The sequence below is a fragment of the Nelumbo lutea genome, chromosome 3 (assembly GCF_056320005.1).
Source record: "Nelumbo lutea isolate HS-2025 chromosome 3, American lotus-T2T, whole genome shotgun sequence".
Lineage (NCBI taxonomy): Eukaryota > Viridiplantae > Streptophyta > Magnoliopsida > Proteales > Nelumbonaceae > Nelumbo > Nelumbo lutea.
The window spans coordinates 8,248,334-8,272,369 of record NC_142686.1 but is presented as its reverse complement, the minus strand read 5'-3'; the positions used below and the strand labels follow the sequence as shown (position 1 = coordinate 8,272,369).

Sequence of the window (24,036 nt, the reverse complement as noted above, 5' to 3'; positions counted from 1 at the left end):
TTGTGCAGAGATCATCTCAGTCGAAGGGGTAGAGTAGGATTGCTAGAGGAGAAGCTCTTTCAGCAGATGATGAATGTATTTCTTTTAATCATAGTAATCCCCTTGGGGTCTTGGTTTAATTTATTTGTGTGATTCGTGGGGTTGTGTTACCCCCGTCTTGTGCAGCACCTCTTTTTGTTTTATTAAAAAAAAAAAAAAAGAGAGCCCCTAAGCCCGTTTGGAGGGTTTTATGATCGGGGTGCATTGTATTAATTGAACTTGCAGTGGTGGAGCACCGGTGTTTTGGAGAAGTTATTCAGATTAGCTTTATATTTGAGCAGTGGTTTGGGCGTTCTGGCTTTTCTGGCTTTTTTCAAAGACAACTCACGTCCGACCACCACCTCTTGATTTACATTTAAACCCTAAATTTAAAACCCTAAACCCCTGACAACCAATCCTACACCTTAAAATAAAGCTAAAAAACCCTAAACACTCGGCTAATCCTTGGATTCCCTTCGAAAAAGAAGAAATGCTCATTTAATCACGTCGTTTTTCCTTTTCATGGTAGGAATGTAACACGAGTGATGTGGTTTCTCGTATCCACCGTGAAAAGGAGCAATCCCTATCGAATAAAAACAAATGAATGAATATTATGATTATCAAGTAGTATTGACAAGAAAATTTTCGAATCAATGGGGCCGAAGATCATATGTAGCGAACAAGTCTAAACCGTCGAATCACTCGTCATTGCTCTGGTTCGTCCATTTGATGCACTTTCTGTCTCATGGCTAAGTCAAAGATGCTGCCTCGTATATGGATTTCAAAAATCAGTCGATCTTGGTTCGACATCCATGAGTCAATTCAGTCCAGACGTGAAGGAAACCACGTTATAGAACATGTGGTGTAAAAATAAGAAAGGAGGAGGACGACGAGACGAGGTTTGAAGAAGGAGGAGATGATTAGATGAAGCAGAAGAATGCGAGGTTCATTTCTCTCTTCGTGCGTGTCTGTCACACATTACCGTTACAGTATTATGTTGAACGATTTTTATTTAAAATTTTTGCCTTCTGTTCTTGGAATTGATCTGCTTTATCGTTTGAAGATCGAGCTAAAAATCAATCTATTAGTCATACGTGGGAGAACCGTGGAACTTCCATTTATAAACTCAGTTACTGTTTCTTCTGCTTTTCCTGAAAGTGAAACATATGTTCTTATAGTTGGTTGAGTTTGAGAGCGGATTCGACTTAGCAGGTTGAGACAATCCCAATTGTCTTACAGATGCAATAGAGAGTGTATGATACCTCACTGGTCCATTTAATTTACATATATACAAGCCACAATCATGTTCTCCAGTAAAACGAACTCTTTACAATCGAATTGAACTGACTTCGTAGAAATAAATATGCAGGAAGGAACCTAACAGAAACTATTCACAATGTACAAGTACACACCATGCTCAAACCTCAGGAAAATGTCGCACTAACAAAAAGGCTACTAATATGTTGTGAAATTTCAAACTAGGTCCGTCATTCACCTCCTTTGGTTATAACTGCCAAAAGTTTTCTTTCTCATTTTGGCGATGGTGCCTTTGGGTGGGATGACTTACCAGTGATGACCTTTTTCACTTTGGCAATTGAGTGCTTAACCTTGGAGCCAACACCAGATAATATGTTGTGAGATTTCTTATGGGTTGGCTTAATATCCACATCTTTAAGGGCTTCTACAATTACTGGAGCATCAGAGCCCGAGTCTGCCTTTCTGTCTCCATCTTCTTCCTCTTCATCTTTCTCTTCATCTGTTTTTTCTCCTGCTGCTTGATTGGTTTGTTGCTGTTCGTTATGCAATTCTTCATCACTGCCTTGTGGCTTCATATCCTGTGCAACCATCTGCAAGGTTTCTGTTGTGGATCTCTGCAGGAGATCGAATAGTGAAACCTTATCCGTATCCAATGTTACCTTCTCTCCTGGCTCAATTTCTGAAACTTCTCCAGGTCTCTGATATTCCACTTCAGCTTCTTGCAAGGTCTTCTCAGTTGGATGCTGTGACATGGATACAATATCTCTCTCTTCAGTCTGAATATTTGTTTCTGTGCTCTCAACTGAAACTTCTTTTCCTGTGGTCCTTTCTTCAAGTATTGCATCAGAGGCCTTTTGGAATGTCTCGATGCTCTGGGGAGAGTCAGTGATTTCTGGAACCTTCTTTGTGCTTGCTTTTGGTGATACCTCTTCAGCTGGAGGTTGGATATCAGGCAAGACATCAAACACCTCAGCATCATCTGTAATATCTCTCCCTTCAGTTGCTTGTTCAGTAGAAACTGAAACTTCTTTTCTTGTGGTCCTTTCTTCAAGTATTGCATCAGAGGCCTTTTGGAATGTCTCGATGCTCTGGGGAGAGTCAGTGATTTCTGGAACCTTTTTTGTGCTTGCTTTTGGTGATACCTCTTCAGCTGGAGGTTGGATATCAGGCAATACATCAAACACCTCAGCATCATCTGTAATATCTCTCCCTTCAGTTGCTTGTTCAGTAGAAACTGAAACTTCTTTTCTTGTGGCCCTTTCTTCAAGTATTGCATCAGAGGCCTTTTGGAATGTCTCGATGCTCTGGGGAGAGTCAGTGATTTCTGGAACTTTTTTTGTGCTTGCTTTTGGTGATACCTCTTCGGCTGGAGGTTGGATATCAGGCAAGACATCAAACACCTCAGCATCATCTGTAATGTCTCTCCCTTCAGTTGCTTGTTCAGTAGAAACTGAAACTTCTTTTCTTGTGGTCCTTTCTTCAAGTATTGCATCAGAGGCCTTTTGGAATGTCTCGATGCTCTGGGGAGAGTCAGTGATTTCTGGAACCTTCTTTGTGCTTGCTTTTGGTGATACCTCTTCAGCTGGAGGTTGGATATCAGGCAATACATCAAACACCTCAGCATCATCTGTAATATCTCTCCCTTCAGTTGCTTGTTCAGTAGAAACTGAAACTTCTTTTCTTGTGGTCCTTTCTTCAAGTATTGCATCAGAGGCCTTTTGGAATGTCTCGATGCTCTGGGGAGAGTCGGTGATTTCTGGAACCTTTTTTGTGCTTGCTTTTGGTGATACCTCTTCAGCTGGAGGTTGGATATCAGGCAAGACATCAAACACCTCAGCATCATCTGTAATATCTCTCCCTTCAGTTGCTTGTTCAGTAGAAACTGAAACTTCTCTTGTGGCCCTTTCTTCAAGTATTGCATCAGAGGCCTTTTGGAATGTCTCGATGCTCTGGGGAGAGTCAGTGATTTCTGGAACCCTTTTTGTGCTTGCTTTTGGTGATACCTCTTCAGCTGGAGGTTGGATATCAGGCAAGACATCAAACACCTCAGCATCATCTGTAATATCTCTCCCTTCAGTTGCTTGTTCAGTAGAAACTGAAACTTCTTTTCTTGTGGTCCTTTCTTCAAGTATTGCATCAGAGGTCTTTTGGAATGTCTCGATGCTCTGGGGAGAGTCAGTGATTTCTGGAACCTTTTTTGTGCTTGCTTTTGGTGATACCTCTTCAGCTGGAGGTTGGATATCAGGCAATACATCAAACACCTCAGCATCATCTGTAATATCTCTCCCTTCAGTTGCTTGTTCAGTAGAAACTGAAACTTCTTTTCTTGTGGTCCTTTCTTCAAGTATTGCATCAGAGGCCTTTTGGAATGTCTCGATGCTCCGGGGAGAGTCAGTGATTTCTGGAACCTTTTTTGTGCTTGCTTTTGGTGATACCTCTTCGGCTGGAGGTTGGATATCAGGCAAGACATCAAACACCTCAGCATCACCTGTAATATCTCTCCCTTCAGTTGCTTGTTCAGTAGAAACTGAAACTTCTTTTCTTGTGGTCCTTTCTTCAAGTATTGCATCAGAGGCCTTTTGGAATGTCTCGATGCTCTGGGGAGAGTCAGTGATTTCTGGAACCTTCTTTGTGCTTGCTTTTGGTGATACCTCTTCAGCTGGAGGTTGGATATCAGGCAATACATCAAACACCTCAGCATCATCTGTAATATCTCTCCCTTCAGTTGCTTGTTCAGTAGAAACTGAAACTTCTTTTCTTGTGGTCCTTTCTTCAAGTATTGCATCAGAGGCCTTTTGGAATGTCTCGATGCTCTGGGGAGAGTCAGTGATTTCTGGAACCTTTTTTGTGCTTGCTTTTGGTGATACCTCTTCAGCTGGAGGTTGGATATCAGGCAAGACATCAAACACCTCAGCATCATCTGTAACATCTCTCCCTTCAGTTGCTTGTTCAGTAGAAACTGAAACTTCTTTTCTTGTGGTCCTTTCTTCAAGTATTGCATCAGAGGCCTTTTGGAATGTCTCGATGCTCTGGGGAGAGTCGGTGATTTCTGGAACCTTTCTTGTGCTTGCTTTTGGTGATACCTCTTCAGCCGGAGGCTGGATATCAGGCAAGACGTCAAACACCTCAGCATCATCTGTAATATCTCTCCCTTCAGTTGCTTGTTCAGTAGATAATATGACTACCATGTCTTCCTTTTCTGGAACTTGGGCTTCTCCATTATTTTCTGCGCATATTGTTTTGTGAATCTTTCCATCATCATGCTTCTCTTCATCTTCTTTCTTTAGAATTTCTTCTACAGGAGCCTGCATAATAGAAGAAATGTCAAAAACTTACTCCAAGAATTTCTTATATTACAGAAAGCTCTAATTTCAGTAGCTTTAAGACTCACCTCATCGCTAAAGTGCCTTCCTTCTCTTTCTTCTTTTTGGATGTTCAATTCAGTTTCTGCTTGCTTGGCAGGTATTAAAGTTTTTATTTCGTCATCTCTTATGACCTGACTTCCATTCTCTGGCTTTTCTTCAAATGAAGCCTCCGTTTGAGCTGTGTCATGGTTACTGTTTGGAACCTCTTCATCTGTTTTGTGCAAGTCTTCAGTAATGTCACTTGAACTGGATTCCAAGTTAGAGCAAGTATTCTTAAGCTTCTCAACTTCAATGAGGTCTTTTTGAGCACTTGTATATTCAGTTGTACTTTCAGCTTCATCTTCATTGGTCTTGACTCTTTCATGAATCAATATTTTAGGCACAATTTCAGAGATTTCTTCAGTTTCATTGCCTACTTTGTCTTGTGGTTCTCCCTTGTCTTCCATGGTCACAGTTTCTATCTGGTTGTTAGAGCCTGCCATTTCTAACTTCTGCTCTTCTAGTACAAAATGAGAGCTTTTAACCTGCATGGAATGTTGACTTTCAATTAATAGATATGAGAAATGACAAGCCCATCTGTCAATTATATGTTTGGTTACCCATTCAAAGAGCACAAGACCACGCCCATGGGACATGGTTAGAGTCAGTTACATGACCATTAACAAGGATACAAAACATGCAGGAGACACAATTATACATGCAGAAGAAGCCTTGTTCTGCCAAGCAAATATCCAATGAAGCTCCGGCTTACATGATAAGCCTTCTCCAAGTCTTACAGAGGATACTCAAGGCTACTTTGCATTATAGGGTCTATATACTCATTGGCAATCAAGACTATTGAGTATCTTTCTACTCTCCGCAAATGCACTCTGAAATGGAGAAGTAAACACCAAAGATATATTGCTAAATGGTAACTTTGGAGAAATTAAGTTTAGGTCTAACTCTAAGGAAAGATCAAACACCACTCAACTTTGCTGTCTTATCAACAAAGTTCTCTAATTAGGTTATGCTGGTTCTGCTATTATGTCAATTTCATCTTAATTTGTATCTTGCACTTATGTTTCTTAATGTGTCTCATTTGATTATAAGAAAAATGAAGTGCTCATTACATTTTTTTAAAGGTAAAGATTTACTGAAACCTTGAAATGAAATCTTCCATTTGCTAAACACAGAGCACAATGAAAATAATATTTTCCTATAGACAATAAATAATCATGAATGACAAGTCAGTTGTACCTAATTAATGTTTGTTTCCCTAACTGTTATGCATAAATAATCATGATATTGCAGGCCAATACCTGAGGTTGTTGGATCTTTATGATCAAGTGAGAATTTTAAATCCATAAAATTCGAAGTAGTAGGACCAATAAATAGCTCATCCTTATAGTTGAGAAGGATTGATAACAAGATCAGGAAGAACAGAATCAGGTATACATGCATCACATGGAAACCTAGAGGTGACTGATAGATGACAATGCGGTAGAAGGTTGGCATAGATTGTTTGATCATGTGCATTAAAAGATCCAATAGTTGGGAGTGTGGAGTGTGGAGTCATTCCCTGTTAAAGAAGTGTGGAGTCAACCTATACCTTCCAAGGTTGGGAGTTTTTGTTGGGAAGCCTTTCTGGAAAGAGTTTAATACAGGAGATTTACTTCAAAGAAAAAGACCCAATAGTTGTTTGTCTCCTCATTAGTGTGTCCTCTGTAAATCCGATGGCGAGTCTGGATACCATTTACTAATTTCCTGTCAGTTTGTTAAAGCTATTTGGGAATGGTTTACTTCTTTGTTTGGGTGCAAGTGGACTCCCTCTTTGAATGTGCAAAGCTTATTCACTTCCATGCCCAACTTCTCAACAAAAAGGGCAAAGGTTATGTGGAGATGTGTAAGGGCTGCAGTTTGTTGGACTGTTTGGGAGGAGAGAAATTCGCGGATTTTTCTAGACAAAGAAGGAAGCTTGGAAGTAATATTGGAGATTATTCACATAAGGGTAATACATTGATTAAAAACTTTGGAGCTGTTTGCTGAGTTCTCAGTTGATGTGATGCTAAGGAATTGGAAGGAAATTGCAGAATCAACTTCAAGTAAGAAAGCTTCAAGTTCTTGTTGGACCCCTCCACCAAGCGGGTTTATCAAACTGAACTTTGATGGTAGTAGTTTGGGCAATCCAAGGCCCTCTGGAATAGGGGGAGTGATAAGAGATGAAAAAGGGAATATGTTAGCTATGTATTCTGGCCTAATTGGGGTGGGAAACTCCTTGAGGGCCGAGATATTCGGAGCTCTTGAAGGAGTACAAAGGGTCAAAGACACGCATTTCAAGAAATTGATCATAGAAGGTGATTCTGAAATTGTAGTGAACTAGTTAAAAGAGGACAACTCCAAGCTCTGGAACTACAACAATGAAAAGAGGAAATTTAAGTGGCTGAGTAAGGACATGGAAGTTAGATGTACATGGACAAAGAGAAGTGCAAACTCATTGGCAGATGACTTAGCTAGGCAAGGGGTGAACAGAAACTCTATTTTTTGGGCTGTTTTGTAGTTGGTTTCAGTTGGGTGTACTTTAATGTACTTTGATGTATTGGGGAGTTAAGTTTTTTTAGCTCCTTATTTCTGTACTTTCTCAATTTTTAATAAAATGCACTGTTATTGATAAAAAAATGTGCATTAAAAGATCACGACTGCACTAAGTAGGAGTGATTTGGTGCAGGATGATTGTTCTAAGTGAGAAATAGGAAGCCAAGATAAAAAATAGGAAGACAAGAAAGAAGAAAGAAGACAAGATAGGAAGACAACATAAAAAAATAGGAAGCCAAGATAAGAACATGAAATAAAAAAAAGAAGAAGAAAGAAGAAAGAAGAAAGAAGAAAGAAGAAAGAAAGAAGGATTTAATTGAATTGAGTAGGGTTTGGCTGCTGGTAAGTTTAACAGCTTTACATAATTGATCTGTCAGTGATGAACCAAGAAAAGTAGAAATTTGGTTGCAGGTGTTCAAGCACTGAGAATGAAGGTTTCCATGTCTTTTCATGGTTAATAGGTTTAAAGCAGAACAAGCAAGGAAAGGAATTTAATCTACCATGAAAATCTGTTTGAGGCTGAAAGCACCAATTGAAGGAGAAGTAGAAAAGAGAAGCTGGAGCTGGAACCAAGGTTTTCCATAAAATATAAAAGCTTATGCAGTATAGGAGGTGACCATTTTGTCTCCTCAAGATGTACAAGGGAGACAGAAGCTAGGGCTTATTTGAATGTCTCCATGTAGGCCAGCTCAAAGTGCAAACACGTTGTTGCTTTGTAGACAGTAGTATTACTCATGGTCCAACAGATTACAAGGATCTGCCCTGCTATTTCCAATACCATGACCTAAATACCTAATGCATCTTAGTTCCCTAAATAATTGAATTAAGTTCAAGTTTTACTTTCATTCACTCTTATCCTGACTATTCCTGATTTTAACTCTTGCTAGTTATTTCAAAGTTTATTACAATCATAGCTGTTGCTAATGACCAAAGAATGATGCTTAATAGAGAGGTAGAGGGGTGAGAAGAAGGTATAAGAGATTCCAAATTCAAAACTTGAAATATAACCTCTTCCTTTGCGATACTGTATTTTGTGGTAGCATTTTTGCCTATCTCTTCACCATTCTTGTCTCCAGAGACCATTTTGCTTCCCTCCTCCCCAATCTTCTTGCCCTCTTTTTCATCCTCTTGATGGCTTCTGATAATTTCATCAACACAAAATTCTCTGCAAGTTTCCTTCAGGGCTTGCTCTTCCTCTATAATTTTCTTTTCAGTTTTCTGAATTGAACCAGCATCGTCAAGTTCATTAGAAACCTGTTTAAGAGATAAACCTTTCAACCAAACAGAAAGTGGAAAATAAATAAATGATATGTAGAATAAATAATGTTTTGAGTTCTTATACACCACCAGACCTCTCCGTTTAAAGTTTCAGACTCATTTGCTCGATCTGGTTCTTCAACCTCCAAATCATAATTCTGATCTTCAGTGTCCAATTTAGTTGTTGCCTTTTCTCCTTTTTCATCTTCCTGGCTTTCCTTATATGTCTTTTCTTCTAGAGAAACTAGGTACGGGCCCAGGGAAACTCCCTTTTCCTCTGTGACCTCTTTTTCAGTGCTCTCACTTGCTCCTACATCCTTGAGTTCCTTGGGAACCTATAGTGGTAAAGCTTCAATATTACAAACAATATACACACACAAGGATAGGAAGGAAACTAATTGAATCTTCCCTTCTTATGGTCCATATGATCTCTTACTTGTAAACGTCAATGTTGTAATCTCACTTACCAGATTTAGTTTCTCTTTTTGTTCATCTACAACCTCCAATGCTTTACTCTGATCTTCATGCTCCAATGCAGTTGCTTGTTCTTCAACCTTATTTTCCTCCTTTTTGCTTTCTTGAATATTCTCCTTAATTGTTTCTTCATTGACAAGTTTGAGGCACAGGTTATTGAGAGCTCCATTTTCCTCTGAGATCTGTTCTGAAAATTCCTCGCTTGCAGAAGCATCCTTGAGCCCTTTAGATAACTGCACAATGAACAGCGCTTTTAAGCTGGAAAACTCAAAAAAGTGAGTAAAACAACTAAGAGGAAATGAACGGAACTACAGTTCTTATACTTAATATTACCTCTTCTTTTGAAATTTCTTCTCTTGCAGTGTCATTTAATTTATTTACTTGCTCATTATGATCATTTTCAACCTTCAATTCAGGTTCTGCTTTCTCAAGATTCTCACTTTCTTCATCAAATGATTCATGGGACCTTTCAAGTTTTTCACCTGGATCAACATCTCCAAGGATCTGCTAGAAAGATTCTATATTAGTAAAGGCTTCAATAAAATGGATATGGCACTAAACAGATTGGAATGGTGAAACAGGATTCATGTGGATGACTCCATAAAGTTAGGACAAGGATTAAATGATGATGATGCATTGAAAATGAAAGTTATATACATTAAAAAAGTTAATTGAAATATGATAGCGTATATTTCTTTGACCTCTTCTTGAAGATTCCCATTCTTTCCAGCATCAGGAGTTTCTATTGTTTCTTCATTATCATCTGTTTTGTCCAATATAGTGGCTGTATTCTCCAACTTACTTTCTTTTGGACTTTTCTTGAAGCTTTCTTCAATGTTCTTAACTCGATCATCCTCTGGCTCCAATTGCATGATACCCTTTTCAGTGTTTGCACCCGGACCAGTTTTTTCAAGATATTCTGGTACCTTGTCAAATGGCTGTCCTTCATTCTCCAAGCTTTCCTCCAAGCCTTCCTCATCTTTCAGTGTTTCCATTTTTCTATTTTCACTGGCCTCAATATCTTTTGTAATCTCTACCTCTGAAGTTGAATCATGATTTAATTCAGGTATGTGCTTTCCAGCATCTAATTCAGTGGGCTTGTTTAGCTTTTCACCTTTTTCTTCCTGGAGCTCTTGATTTGGATTCTCCTTCTTAGTATCATCGGACTGCATTTGAGGAATTTCCTCAAGCTTCTTGAGCTCTTCTTTTTGCGTGGACATCTCTTCTATTGTGTTTGCAGAAAAAGCAATTTCTTTGTCCTTATCTTGTGTTTCATTTTCCACTGGAGCCTCATCTTTTATATTCTTACTTTCTTCAATTGACTCCAGTTCCTGTTCTTTGGATGCAATTGTAGAAGTTTCATGAAGCTTTTCTTCTGATTTGTCATCTAAGGGAGCTTTACTAGAAGTAGGCTCTGTTTGAGTAGTTATTTCAATACCTTGGTCATCAAAACCCAGTGCTGTATCAGAAACTTCTACCTGCATTTCGCACTTCCTTTCTGGTTCACCTTCATCTCTAATCACTTTTTCTGCTGCTAGAATCTCCTTTTCTGTTTTGTCACTTGAATTGGTTGTCTTCTCAATTTTGACATGTTCAACATGTATACCCTGTAAGTCAGTTGGGTTTGTTTCAGTTGTTGGTAGATCTTTTTCTTCATAAGGAAAGTTAGAAGCACCTACATGCCCTCCTGGTTCAGTTTCCTGCAAGCTTGTCCCTCCTGTCACCACAGTGATAAGTGCCATGTCAAGGTTTTTGTTATTGTTATCTTCTTTATCTAAAGCCTCTTTGATCTGTTCTTCAGAAACAGCAAGCTTCTCGTTGTTATCCTTCTGTTGTACTTCTTCACTTGATGTTTCTCTTACACAGGAAGCATCGGGGCAGTTAGTTGAGTCTTCTTCATTTATTGAAGTCATCATTGCCTCTATCTCCTCTGTGTGATTTGTTGCTTCAAAGTTCTTCTCCATTGATATTTGTTCAGACTCTTTAACCTGTTGAAAGCTAACAATTAATACATAAACAAAAACGAGGGAGATTAAGATTCAATTTTTACATCCTTATCTTCCTTTTGATTTCAAGATTACATTTTTGAGTCTCTCTGCCTCAATTTTGTCTTCCTGAGAACCCTCTCGAGCTGCTTCTTCTTCAATGGACACCACTGAGATGTCCTTAATGGTGCCGTCATTCTCTGCAATCTGTTTTCCTGTCACCCCACTTGCATCATCTGTCCCTAGTTCCCTGCACTTCTGGATAACAAATGAAGTTTCAAATTGACAGAAAACAAAAAAACATACATGCATGGGCACATGCTTGCACGCACATATGCATGGAATGCACCAAAACAAGCATGCAGTACACACACACACACAGTCTTTCTCTCTCTTATCCAAACTAACCTCATCTTTCTGAGAGTTTTCTGAGACAGGTACTGTAGAGTGATCCTTAGCAGCACTGTCTTCCTCGACAGTCATTTTCTTGGTGGCCTCACTTTTACTGGTTGGCTCAAGTTCTTCATGTGCCTATTTTATGAATGAAAATTCAGCTTAAACAAAAGGTGTCAAGAGAAAGGAGAAAAGGGAAAATTTCAAGTTACCGCTTAGAGAAACTTGAACTAAAATGTCAGAGGTTAGGTTTCAAAATTTATTTTCAAGCTGACCTCTCCTACAGGTTCTTTTTTGACTTCCTGAGACACTTCCTTAACTGCTTCTTCTGCAACTGATCTCGTGGAGAGGGTGTTAATAATTTCTTCATCTACGACCTGTTCTTCAGACACCTCAGGTACAACAGAAGAGTCATCCATATGCTTCTGACTACTTTCTTTTTCTATTGTTTCTTCTCTTGATGATTCTATAAGAGGAGAATATTCAGGGTTCTTATTCAGTTCTTCCTTATCTTTTAATGTCGCTGTATGTGTGGTCTCCTCAATGGCTGTTTCTTTGATGATCAACTCAGTTGATACAAGATCAGAGTCCACCTATGTAAAACATATTGCAACTTAGTGATAATACAAAGAAGAGGCAAAAGGAAGGAAGGAAATGTGAGAAATTAGGCTTCAATCTTTACATTTGAGCTCTCCTCAAGTGTCCTATCTCCAAGGGATTCTGTATGGAGGTCCTTGGCATTGTCCTCTTCCTCTATGACTTGTTTCTCAGTATTCTTTATATCAACTTTGTCATCTCCCTGAATTGTTTGTATAACAGGAAATGTCAACATAACAAACGAAAGTATTAAAAAGAAAATGGATGATAAAAACTGTAAGTTTTACCATCTAACCTCTTCACTTTCATTTGAAATAACATTCTTGATGGCCTCATTTGCCTTCTCCTTTTCCCCAGTGTGATATTCTATCTCCAATTTGGGTTCTATGCCCTCAATATTGGTGCTTTGTTGCTCATCTCCTTGAAAATTTTGAGTAACCACTTGATTTTCAAAAGATGCATTATTGTAGTCCTTAATAGCCATACTATCTTCCTGAATTTTGCTCTCTTCGGTTTTCAGGACTGTGACATGACTTTGATCCTCAGCCACTGATTCGTAGTCCCTTTCAAGAATCTCACCTGAATCAACATCTGTGGGATTGCGATCTAATTTAACTGTCACGTTCTCGACCTTGTCTTCTTTTCCACCTTCGTGGATGCTTTCATCAAATTTCTTAACAATACCCTCCTCTTGCTCCAACTCCAGGTTATCCTTTTCAGTGTTTTCACATGCACCAGCCTTTTCAAGATCTTCACAGAATTCATCAAATGAGTTTTTTATATCCAATTTTATCTTCTCTGGGATTGTCTCTGAATTTTTGTCATCTTTCAACATTTCTGGTTTGCTCTCTTCACTGGGATCTGTACATTCGATAGTTTTCTTCCCTTGTAAGATTATGTCATCTTTAAACTCAGAGATATTCTTTTCAGGGTCTGACTTAGTGAAGTTAAAATTTTCACCTTCTTCATCCTCAAGCTCTTCATTTGAATTCTTCTTATTGGCAGTGGTCTCTGTTCCACTAGTTATTTCAGCCCCCTTGTCTTCAAATTTTGATACTGTTTCAGAAGCTCCCACTAGCATTTCAGACTTTATTATGTTTTCTTCATTTCCACCTTCATCTAGATGCTCTGCTCCAAAAATTTCCTTTTCTGCAGACTCAGCTGTTGCTAGAATTTTCTCATCAGAAACAAGATTGCACTCATCTTCCATCTTCTCTTTTTCCGGTTCAACTTCCTGTGATTCAGATGCTACATGATCCATAGTGTTTTCTTTCTTCCATATTTCCTCCTCTGTAATGCAAGAAAGATCAAGGCTCTTATTTGCATCTGTTTCATGCTTTAGAATAATCATATCTGCCTCCTCTCTGCAATCCATTGCTTCAATGTTTCGTTCTGATGGTTCTAAACTGAAGTCTTTAACCTATTTACCAGATAATTTTAAGTTGAAATTGAAACACAAACTAAATTGGGAAAATAAAACCATGGATAAAGCTTCAATTTCATGTTCATTCTAACCTCTTCATCGAGTCTCTCTGCCTCCATTTCATCTTCCTGAGAGCTCTCTTTAACTGCTTCTACATTGGATACCTTGGAGATGTCCTCAACAATGCTATCTTCCTTTACAATCTGCTTCTCGGTTTGCTCTTCTGCACAGTGAGTGCCAAGTTCCCTGGGTATCTGCATAATAGATGAGGCTTGAACTTAAAGGAAGGTGAATAAAAGGAAAAGAAAGATAGAAAGAGAATGTTATGATTTATATTGGGAAAAGCAACAAAATTTAAAGGAAACACTAGAAATTAAGCTTCTAATTTCATATTAAGGCCAACCTCAGTTTCCTGACAGTTCTCTTTAACAGGACCAGTGGAGTTGTCCTTAACACTGATGTTCTCTACTATCCTGTTCTTTGTTTTTTCACCCTCACTGGTTACAAATTCTTCACTTACCTGTTTGAGAGATTAAATTTTGAACTTAACAAAAAATGGTTGAAGAAAATCTAAAACACAAACTTTCATGCTACCACTTAGATAAGGAAATGAGAGTAAGAAAAAAGAAAGCGTCAAATTAAATTGTAAATTTGTACTGAAGATGACCTCTCCAGTGGGCTTTATTTGGTCTTCTTGGGAACCCTCTTTAGAAGTTTCTTCTGCAATTGATTCTGTCAAGAGATCATTAACAGTGCTTTCTTCATTTATGACCTGTTGTTCAGTGCCTTCTTCATGTGGACCAACTATTTTAGGTTGTTCAGAAACCTGTGTGAAATTTGAAAAAGAAGCTTCAACATTTTAGACAAGTGTAGAAGGGAAAAGAAGGAAGGAATAAAAGAGAGAAATATTTCAGTTCTAATGCCTTGACCAGACCTCTTTGTTTATGATTGCATTCTTTGCAGCCTCATTAGTATTGTCTGTTTTGTAACTCTGATCTTCACTTCTCATATCAGGGTCTGATTTCCTCAGGCTGTTATTTCCCTCCTCTTCTTCACCATTATGATCAACTGTTTTATTTCCAGCAGATAGAGTATTATGTTCCATAATGTGACTGTCTTCCTCTATTATTTTCTCAATGTCCTTGCCTGCATATAAGGTTTGTAGACAGTCATAATCCCAGATGAAGAGCTTCTTTTTCATATTCTTTTTTCCTTTATGAGATTCCTTGCTGGATATATAGTGAATTTAAAGTTATCTATTGTCCAAAATAATGTAGATATCACATATAATGAAATGTCAAGACATGACATATATGCTGGTGTTCAAGAACCAATTTTGAAAATATAATTTAGCATGGTTGAAAAGGTGAGATGATCACAACCATCTGATTTTTAAGATTTTTCCTGTCCCATTTAATAAATTCTAAGCTAGATTGGATGTCTGTGAATATCAAAACCAAATTGACCATTGAACAAGAAGATCCTTAAATGGGGACTCATAGTATTATGGCCCCATCCACTTGCTGATACACCACATATCCCGAACCTAATTTGAGTATTGTTATTTATTATGCATAAACTCTATTACATGTATATAATGGTTGGTTGGTATTTTTTCTGCATGACATAATATTTTATTTTCTAGCTCACATGCAGCATTATCATTCGGTAGTAGAGGCCACCTTTGAATGGGTTCAACTTGAATTATTTAGTTTTTGTTACCACTTGCATGAACTTATAACAAGGAGCATTGGAAAAAAAATTAAAGCAACTCACATTCTGTTTCAATTTTATGCAATCTTGTTTCATCAGTTCCTTGTTTTGCCATCTCCACTATTATTTTCTCACTGGAATCTATGATTTCCAATTTCTCCATAGGGTACAATGAACCAAACTTTTCAGGTTTTTCAACTTCCACTCCACTTGTTTGTAGGTTCAACCCTACTGTTGGTGTGCGGTCTATAGTTTTCTCTTGTTCTAAAATTGCTTCCTCCATGCTTTTGCTCAGTGCATCAATGTGCTTTCCCTCTCCTAGAGGAGCTCTGTCAAGATTGGCGACTTTCTCTTGTTCTTCACTTGCTTCTGCAGTTTCTTCAATCAATGAATGTGTAATAGATGTGCCATCAAGGTATTTGCTAGTTCTCTCTATTTCCTTACACACAGTCATCTCACTTGGATCAGTTGCCTCTAGATTCTGCACCACTGATGCTAGATCAGAAAAAAGTTCATCCACATTGAAGAGAAAGAAGAAAAGAAAACAGAAACTATTCAATTCATTATAAAAACAACAAAGAAATTTAAGAAATTTGTAGAAAGATTTTTTTTTCACTAACCCCCTCATTGTTGTCTTCTTCAGCTGTCTGAAGTTGCTCAGACATCACAGCCAATGGTTTTTCAAGATTATCCACATCTGATTCATCATTCTGCAAGCTTGGCTGAGCAAGTTCTTCTTTGGAAGTCCTTTCACAGTTCTCTAGACCCTTGATTTTTTCATTAATGTTAGTTTGGTCTTTTCCTTCTATCACACAAGACTCCTCGGTTGGAACCTCTGACTTTGACAATATCAGCTTCTCGTCTTCTCTTCGTGCAGTTTCTTTGTCTTTAATGAAAAAAGGATCAATACTTCTTTTAGCATTTCCTATCTTCTTGCTTGAGTCAATTGAGTCTGGACTTTCCTTTTCCAAAGCAAGATTAGAGGTCTCTTCATGCTCCCCACCTTCTTGTGGCTCAATTTTCTCTAAGCTTGTTTCTGTTGACATTGCAAGACTTGGGATATCAAGCTCATCATGGATTTCCTCCTTGTTGACTAAGGTGTCCTCTTCATCATTTTGGATCTTTGCACTCATTTTGACCGTTGATATAGAGGAACTTTCAAGGCTATCTTTTGGGCTTTCTTCTCCATGTTGTTTCTCTTCTTCTGTCTTTTCAATTTGGCCGATTGCTTGGGAACCTTTCTCCATTCCTGCTAAATTAGTTGATTTCTCTTTCTCTTTGCATTCTGCTTCTTGAATGTTCTGTTCCACATCCTGTTTGATGGTTGTAATGTCTGTAACTTCATTACTGTCTTTGCTCACCCCCCTGATGCAAGCTTCTGCAACATCTACTTTCAAGCTTTCTCCAGTAGAATCTGGTGTAAGAAATGTAACTTCTTGATCATGATGTGGGACTACCTTGAGTATTTGAATAACCTTTCCTCTGAACTCTAATTTTGCATCTTCAGTATTTTTTGGGTTTTCTACGGAAGCCTGTTCATCCACAATGGTTTCAGCATCTAGACCAGGTATTTCCAACTGAGTGCCATTTCTTTCACCAACCTTGCTTTCATCTCCTGTTTTTATTTGTCCTTCCTGCAAGTTCTGTTCAACAGAGGCAGGCAATATAGGTAAAGAAGAAAGTTTCTCCCCCACATGATCTTCAAGGTTCTTTATTAGTGGAAATTCAGAGCTTTTTTCAGACTTTTCATCTTCTGTTTCATTTTCTAAGCTCATGTCTACTGAGACAGGATCAATCTTATCTCTTTCTTTGATGCCATGTTTGTCTTGTTTAGCATCACTTATTTGATCTTTCTGCAGTTGGGTTTCTTCTTCAAACCCTCCCTCTTTTATCAGTTCTTCATTGGCCTCACCAATGTCGTAAGCTCCGCATATTTCTCTTGCAGCAACATTGGAAAGTGAGGGTGATGCCAAAAAGTTTTCACCTTCAGAAGTATTAATGTTGCCTTCAAAAATGGGATTCACAGTTTCATTCTTACCATTTGGTGCTGCTTCGAAGTCTTCTATTTTTGTGGATTTCCTGATAATCTCATCTGGTGTGTCAAGCCCACCTTCAACATTCTGCAGTTCCCCTAAAGAAGATCCATGGATAGTTGTGTCAAGTTGACTACTGCTCAACTCTCTGGATTCTCTTTCTGTTTTCTGCGCAGAAGATTTAAGAATGCTTACAAGAACAAAAGATATTGTATCAAGGAAACTAGACCATCTACAGCACCAGTAAGAAATGATCTATTACGGGTTTAAGGGGTTAGAAGAGCCAGGGGCAGATAAAAAAGTATGTGAGTTGAAGTAGTAAGAAATGATTTAAGGGCTCACAGTTTTAACAATGGATGTGACACCGAACAAAATGGAGTGGATGACCAGATTCATGCAATCTTACCCCATATAGTTGGGACAAGGTTTATTGGGACAAGGTTTAGATGATGATGAAAGAAAACAGAAATATGAACTTTAGATTCTACTGATGATTTTCTTGTAACACCATAGGCATAAAGAGAGTCTTGGTTATATACACCATAAGGACCGAGTGAACCATCAAGTAACATTATACCGTGTTATGAATAAAACCACAACCTCCATAAAGTCTTATATATAGCATATAAATTGTTAAAGGTAAAGGGTTACAGTTACTCAATCCCTGTTCTCTCGCATATTCAACCACTAAATGGTGGATAGTATAAGCTATTATACGACATCCCATTTTCTCCTTCAGTTTCAACCTGACGAAAAGAAGTATACATTCACACAGACAGAACATAAAGACACACAGACGGGAGTATGACACTCGTCCACACACAAATAAATACAGGGGAGGAATGCAGTGGCCATTCCAGACCATACATCAAGAATCAACCCAATGCCTTAACGTGTGCCAATATATAGGTTATTCAATCTTTCAAATTTTAATTCGAGAATTCTCAAAAAGAAAAGCTAATTTGGCACATGGTAAGGGCCAAGGTTCAAAGTATCGACATGTATCGGTCCGTATTGGCTGATACGTGTCATTTCAGGATGACTCCTATACACCCCTATAGTGGGTGTATTGGGGTCTGATTGGTTCAGGGGGTGGAGGAGCCCTAAACCGCCCCCCCTGAACCAGTTGCGAAAAAAAAAAAAAAACACACCAAAAAGTAGTACCAATTTGCCTGATATGCCCCAACCGGCGTATCGGGCATATTGATATTTTGAACCTTGGTAAGGACATTTGTGCTGGAAATTGCACCACAATGGAGGGTGGAGGGTCTTAACATGCAAAGCTTTTTGGGTCCCCAATATGCTACCAAATTTTAGATTATTAGGTTGCTTGGCTTTGTATAAACAGCTCAACTAGCTAACAAAAGCAAAAAAGGTTTTACCCATGCTGGTCGTGGATACCTATGGTCATGAGAGCGGATGGGTTGGAATGTACAAATTTCTGTATATACATAATAGTAACGTGCACACGTAGGTGTGTAGGTTTTCTTTTTTTGGTAAGTTGGTGGTCTATAGTTTGGATGGTTGTATGTAGGGGTGTTAATTGGACTGGATTTGGTCCAATCTAATCCAGTCCAATGTGAGTCCATTATAAATGGACAGGTCCAGTCCAATCCAATCCAATGAATATTTTGGACCATTTTGGATTGGTCCAATTTAATATCTGGACCGTTTAATCTGTTCAAATTTGTTTTGATTTAGATTGGTTTCAACCTAAACCCGGTCCATTAACACATATATTCTTATCTTATATTAATGGACCGCATATTGGCTTAATCCAATCCAATCCAATATAAATTTATTACGGATGGACCAGGTCCAATCCAAGCTAATAAATATTTTGGACTGTCTTGTTGGTTCATCCAATCCGTCCAAATTGATTTTGGACTAGACGGGGTCCAATCCAAAACTGGTCCATTTACACCCTTAGTTGTATATTGTATTATTTGAGGAAGAGAATGAAGGGAGAAAGATGTGCAAAACTTGGGTGGTGGAATATAAAGGAGAAAAATGCAAATTGAGTACATGTTGACAGAGAAAGGAAAACAGAGTATGGGCTTTTGGCGAAAAATCAATGCATTATTACATTGAGATGATGGGTATATACAAGAGTAAAGAAAGTGGTAATTGGAAAATATACAGAAAAAGATAAATCATCTTAAGGTAAATGGAGTTCAGAAAGTCACTAGCAACAGTGGGTCTAGTGCATGGGTTTCCGGGGAAGGTTTGAAACAATGAATTTAGAAAGATGTAAAAAGTATTAGGAATTTAACAAAGCTATGCTTGACATACTATGACCTTTACTATAATTGGGTGACAAGAATGTAAAATAGATGCATGGACAAAAAGCTGGAACAGTAAAATCAATGCATTAGATCAGAAAGTTCTGGTGAAATTTTAGAAGAAAAGTGGAGGAGCTATTTTCTAGATTTCTAAGTGAAGAACATGTTGGAAACTCAAAAATGTTAGGGTAATTAGTAGCAAGATTAAATCAGAACAATTTTTTAAAATTTGGTTATCTGAATGCAAAGAAAGGCTTACAAAAGGCCTCAGGACTTCGTTGCTATTTTAATACAAGTATGAGATGCATAGGCGAAGTTAGTTGAGGGATAAAGAAATACCATATTGATGTAGGAAAAACCCAATGATGTATTAGGGTTGTACATAAATCGGATAAGATCTGATTTTAATTCGAACTCGATTTAGTAAGAACCAAATTCATATACCTTTCTTGATTCTAACAAATCATATTGAATCGGAAAAGTCGATTCATTTTGTTAATTGAGTTTAAATATGCCCTGATTCGATCCATCACAATCAGGACCCTATCTGATCTCTTAGCTATGAAACATTATATATATTATTAATTTATTATATTATATAATGGCTGTTCTTCATGAATAAAAGTTATATATATATATAGATATAGATATTATCAAGTTTGTTTTCTTACAATCCAATTTGAATTGGATATCTGATAAAATATTTGAATTCAAACTCAAATCATAATTATGGAAATCCGACAAATTTTTATCAAATTCAAATTGGTCAGGTTTCTTATCGAATCAGATTGGATATATATATATATATATATATTATCAAGTTTGTTTTATTACAATCCAATTTGAATTGGATATCTGATAAAATATTTGAATTCAAACTCAAATCATAATTATGGAAATCTGACAAATTTTTATCAAATTCAATTTGGTCAGGTTTCTTATCGAATCAGATTGGATATACTTTACCGAATTCGATATGATCCATGCCTATATACTAAAATAAAAGAAATAGAATAGACTCAAGGTTCAAAATTTTGACACAATATGCCCCGCATTAAGCATACAGTATCATATCACTGACCTGTTAATACATAAAATTTAGATGCTTTGGGGTCAAGACCCATTTCAGGGGGTAACTAGGCCTTAGACCAAACCCTCTGAAAAAGGTTTTGGAAAAAAAGATAATAACATTAAGTGTGAGGTTCAAATACCAGTACACCCCTTCCGCCTTATTGGGTGTATCAATACTTTCAACCTTGAATAGATGAAGTGAAGCTATATCCTTTTTATTCCTTTCGGAATCTCGAAGTGTGAGGAATTTAGGGAAATAAGAAAAGAATTCCTCATGTAATTTGTTTTTCTATATTTTATCTATTTTTATTATTTAATTATAACACCATGAATTCAAATATTTGATCCAAACCCGTGGTTGAACTACTGACCTACCACTCAAATACTATTCTCAAGGTCACTGTCTAACAGCTCCTACCTGGGAAAGCAAAGCTCCATTCTAGGTAATTTAGGGTTCGTTTGGTTTGTAGGAATAAGGGTTTGGAATCGGAATCGGAATGGACTATTCTGATTCCAACTGTTTGGTTGGGCGGAATCAGAATCCCATTCCCATTCCTGCTGGAATGGCATTCCCTCATTCCCTGCCTCTCCCTTGGGAATGGAATCCCATTCCTGCTGATTTTAATTCTCATTCCTATTACTGTTTAAACCAAACAGATTATGGGAATGGACCATTCCAATTTCGATTACGAATCAAATGGACCCCAATTCATCAAAGCGGCTGAAATCAATGTTTCAAAAAATGATTTGAAATTGTAACCATTTTTCCTCTCGATCGGTGGAGGGTCGGCAGTTCAACCAATTTGGTCAAATGAGTTCACTGTGATACCATAAATCAAATGATAAAAATATAAAATAGAAAAAATGCAAAAAAGAGAAAAACTTGTAGAAAAAAAAATGTTTCTAATAAATAAGTGAAGATAAAAGAAAACTATTATCCAATCCATGAGTGGGTCAAATGATTAAATGATTCAACTGGCCGGGTCACCAAGTCAATGACCGAATCAACAATTTTAAATAAACAATTCGAGGGTTAAATTGGCCTGAAAACCTGGCAAGGTGATGAATCAATTGGTCTGACCAGCCAGTTCAACCGTGGATTGAAAACATTGGCTATGAAACAGGAGAGATCTTCTCAGAGAAACCCTATGATCAATACTGAAAAACAAGAACACTTGATGGTTTCTTTGGTACCCCTAGGCTTTGCCAGATTAGAGTTGTATATAATTATATAATATATCTATTTATATTATTAAAATAGATACTTGTCTTGATTTTGGTGCAAGTCATAAAAGTTAAATACAAATACCATATAATATAATATGGTTAACACTTCTTTGGGCGTTTATGCATACTACATGCTCTTACACTAACATATTATAATATCATACATGCCAAGGAGCCATCCATGCACCTAAAAGCTTAAGCTGTTCAGTGAAAACCCTGAATATGCTTTTATACTATAATGTGTCCCTTCACACAAAAGCGTATTAGGCTTGAAATATAGACAAATACAAACCCATTGGTACCTTATTCTGAAAATTAATTAATTATAATAGGGGTGATGAGAACCATACACCATAATAATTAAACCATTTTGTCAAATAGGCTCTAATATCATATCAAAAAACCATTTAACCTAAAAGCTTAAGCTGTTAGATGAAATTCTTGAATAGATTTTTATTGTCTAACATATATGATCAATCTTATTCGATACCCACAAGGCTACAACTGATTGAAGGCAGGACTCAATCCTGATCTCCAACAGAGAGTTACCAATTGAGCCAGTTGGCACCTTCCCTGTTAGCTTTATTGGACAAACAAAATCCCGAAACAGGAGTCTGTAATAATAAAAAAGAAAAGAAACAAGGGATTTTTATAGTTCAGTCCATCTCACAAATCTGACCTCCACCGTACAGGTCAGATGAATGCTGCCCGTGGATCGATGTTAAATTCATCAATGAAAGGTTAATTACGGTCTATTAATTGGATTGTTTTATGCCTACCAAAGAATTAAAACTAAAAGGATTGCTTTATAGGAAAATACTTAAAAATCTCAACCACCTATATGGTCGGCCCTACTTGCATGTGCACTAACGATACAACAATATGTTGTTGGTAGAGTGCTGCCTCAATGGTCCACCTGATATTTCCTCAATCTTATATTAATTTCGTTGAAAAGTTATTTCTAGTTGGGTATTAAAACTGTTTTATATTAAACACTAGGAAGTGTGGCTCATTTTTGTATCTAAGGTTCATTTGTATCAAGGAATTGAAGTGATAAAAAAGATGGCTCTCGTTTTCTCCTCAAAAAGCAAGAGAGAAGAACAGGAAGACCAATAACAGTATGTTTATAGTAAATCAGCTAAAATTAAAAAATCCTTATGCTAATAATAAGAACAAAGCTCAAGAGGGTTAAGAAAAATTATAAACAAAATGAACTAAACCTTTTTTCTTTCAGAAATCAGAATAAGATGTATACTAAAAGCAACTATAAATATTTCTTTGCAATTAAATGATCGTAAAATGCAAAAAAGTAAAAAAAAAAAAAACCTTCATTTTCCTTTTATTTCATTCATATTGGTTCTTATTCTGAGTTTGACCGAAAAGAAACCAGAAAAGGAGAACATTCTTTATAGTTATTTAGCTGAAGGCAAAACAAAGTGGGGTATTTGTCTCGGATTTCTTGCTCTCCTGAATATTCAGAATCAGACTAGGCTTCATCTTCATAGTTGTGCAAATTTGGTGTCTTATTTACAGTTTTTTCCTGAAGATTCCTACCTGTCTCAACAAACCAGAGGGTTATAGATCATGCTAGTTGTTGCAGTTTTTCATGAACTCAGTATCTCAAGAAGACAACTTTAAATCTAAAGCCAAGTAATTCATCTGAAGCAACTTCTTATCCTCTTATCGTACAGAGTATGTGATACAGTAAAGTTCAAGTTTCAAAGGAGAGAACAAGCAAAGAAGAAAACAAATTAAATGATCATAGCTTACCGTTACAGATACGGATTCTGATGATATTTCAGATCCTGTTGCCATTGTTCATGCAGTAGGACTGGTTCAGATGAAGGTGGGATTGAAAGCGAACCTCGAAAACGAGCTTACTGTGTAAGATACTTCATTTTCCTGGTGCTGAAAAGATCTTGCAACTATAACTGGAGAGGCTTTGAAATTCTGAACCTGTTAGCCATGGTGTTGGAAATAGTGTTGGATGGGTGTAATATTGCGAAAGTAGGCATGAAGTGACAAAATGCCACGTTATTTTTCCATTATTTTGAGTATTTGCCAGATGAGCAATGGTCCTACTGAGCTGATTGATCAGTCATATTGCTATGCTCATGTTGGTTGATACAACTTCCATTGAAATCTTGAAATTAGAAATAGAAAGAAACAACTAGAGATTATTCTTGGACTAAAACTCTTCTTCTTCACCCATTTTCTGTACAACAGCCCATGGTGACCCAACTTTTGTCAGGGGCAATAGAATCTCTGGGCTGTTGGGCCCTTTCTAGGATTATAAAAAAGCCTGTGAGATGTTATTTTATTTGGAAATTACAATTGTAGCTCCCACAGACAAAAGACAGCGCACCCCTG

At 37.4% G+C, this 24,036-nt stretch overlaps 1 protein-coding gene and 1 long non-coding RNA gene across 7 annotated transcripts; one reads left to right on the top strand and one right to left on the bottom strand.

Moving 5' to 3' along the window:
* Positions 1-1,263: 1,263 nt before the first annotated feature.
* Positions 1,264-23,822, bottom strand: LOC148862725 (uncharacterized). 6 transcript variants are annotated; one of them, XM_088978151.1, is made up of 20 exons: positions 23,437-23,822; positions 15,674-17,254; positions 15,117-15,534; positions 14,275-14,486; positions 14,008-14,166; positions 13,744-13,860; positions 13,433-13,594; positions 12,213-13,337; positions 12,003-12,119; positions 11,596-11,913; positions 11,336-11,458; positions 11,024-11,185; positions 10,622-10,930; positions 9,644-10,549; positions 9,276-9,446; positions 8,936-9,175; positions 8,564-8,803; positions 8,220-8,465; positions 4,667-5,164; positions 1,264-4,580 (listed from the first exon to the last, which is right to left on the bottom strand). In XM_088978151.1, the coding sequence occupies exons 1-20, from the start codon at positions 23,479-23,481 to the stop codon at positions 1,548-1,550; spliced, it is 10,182 nt and encodes a 3,393-aa protein (XP_088834277.1). In that variant the 5' UTR covers positions 23,482-23,822; the 3' UTR covers positions 1,264-1,547. The 6 variants fall into 6 exon arrangements, with proteins under 6 accessions (XP_088834277.1, XP_088834278.1, XP_088834280.1 ...); XM_088978152.1 differs by having other exon boundaries at positions 11,024-11,182; XM_088978154.1 differs by having other exon boundaries at positions 9,644-10,930; positions 15,674-16,991; positions 17,092-17,254; positions 23,437-23,633.
* LOC148862726 (uncharacterized) lies at positions 9,086-11,744 on the top strand. Its single transcript, XR_016109920.1, has 2 exons — positions 9,086-9,217; positions 9,359-11,744. It is a non-coding gene; the product is annotated as an uncharacterized LOC148862726 (long non-coding RNA).
* Positions 23,823-24,036: the final 214 nt, after the last annotated feature.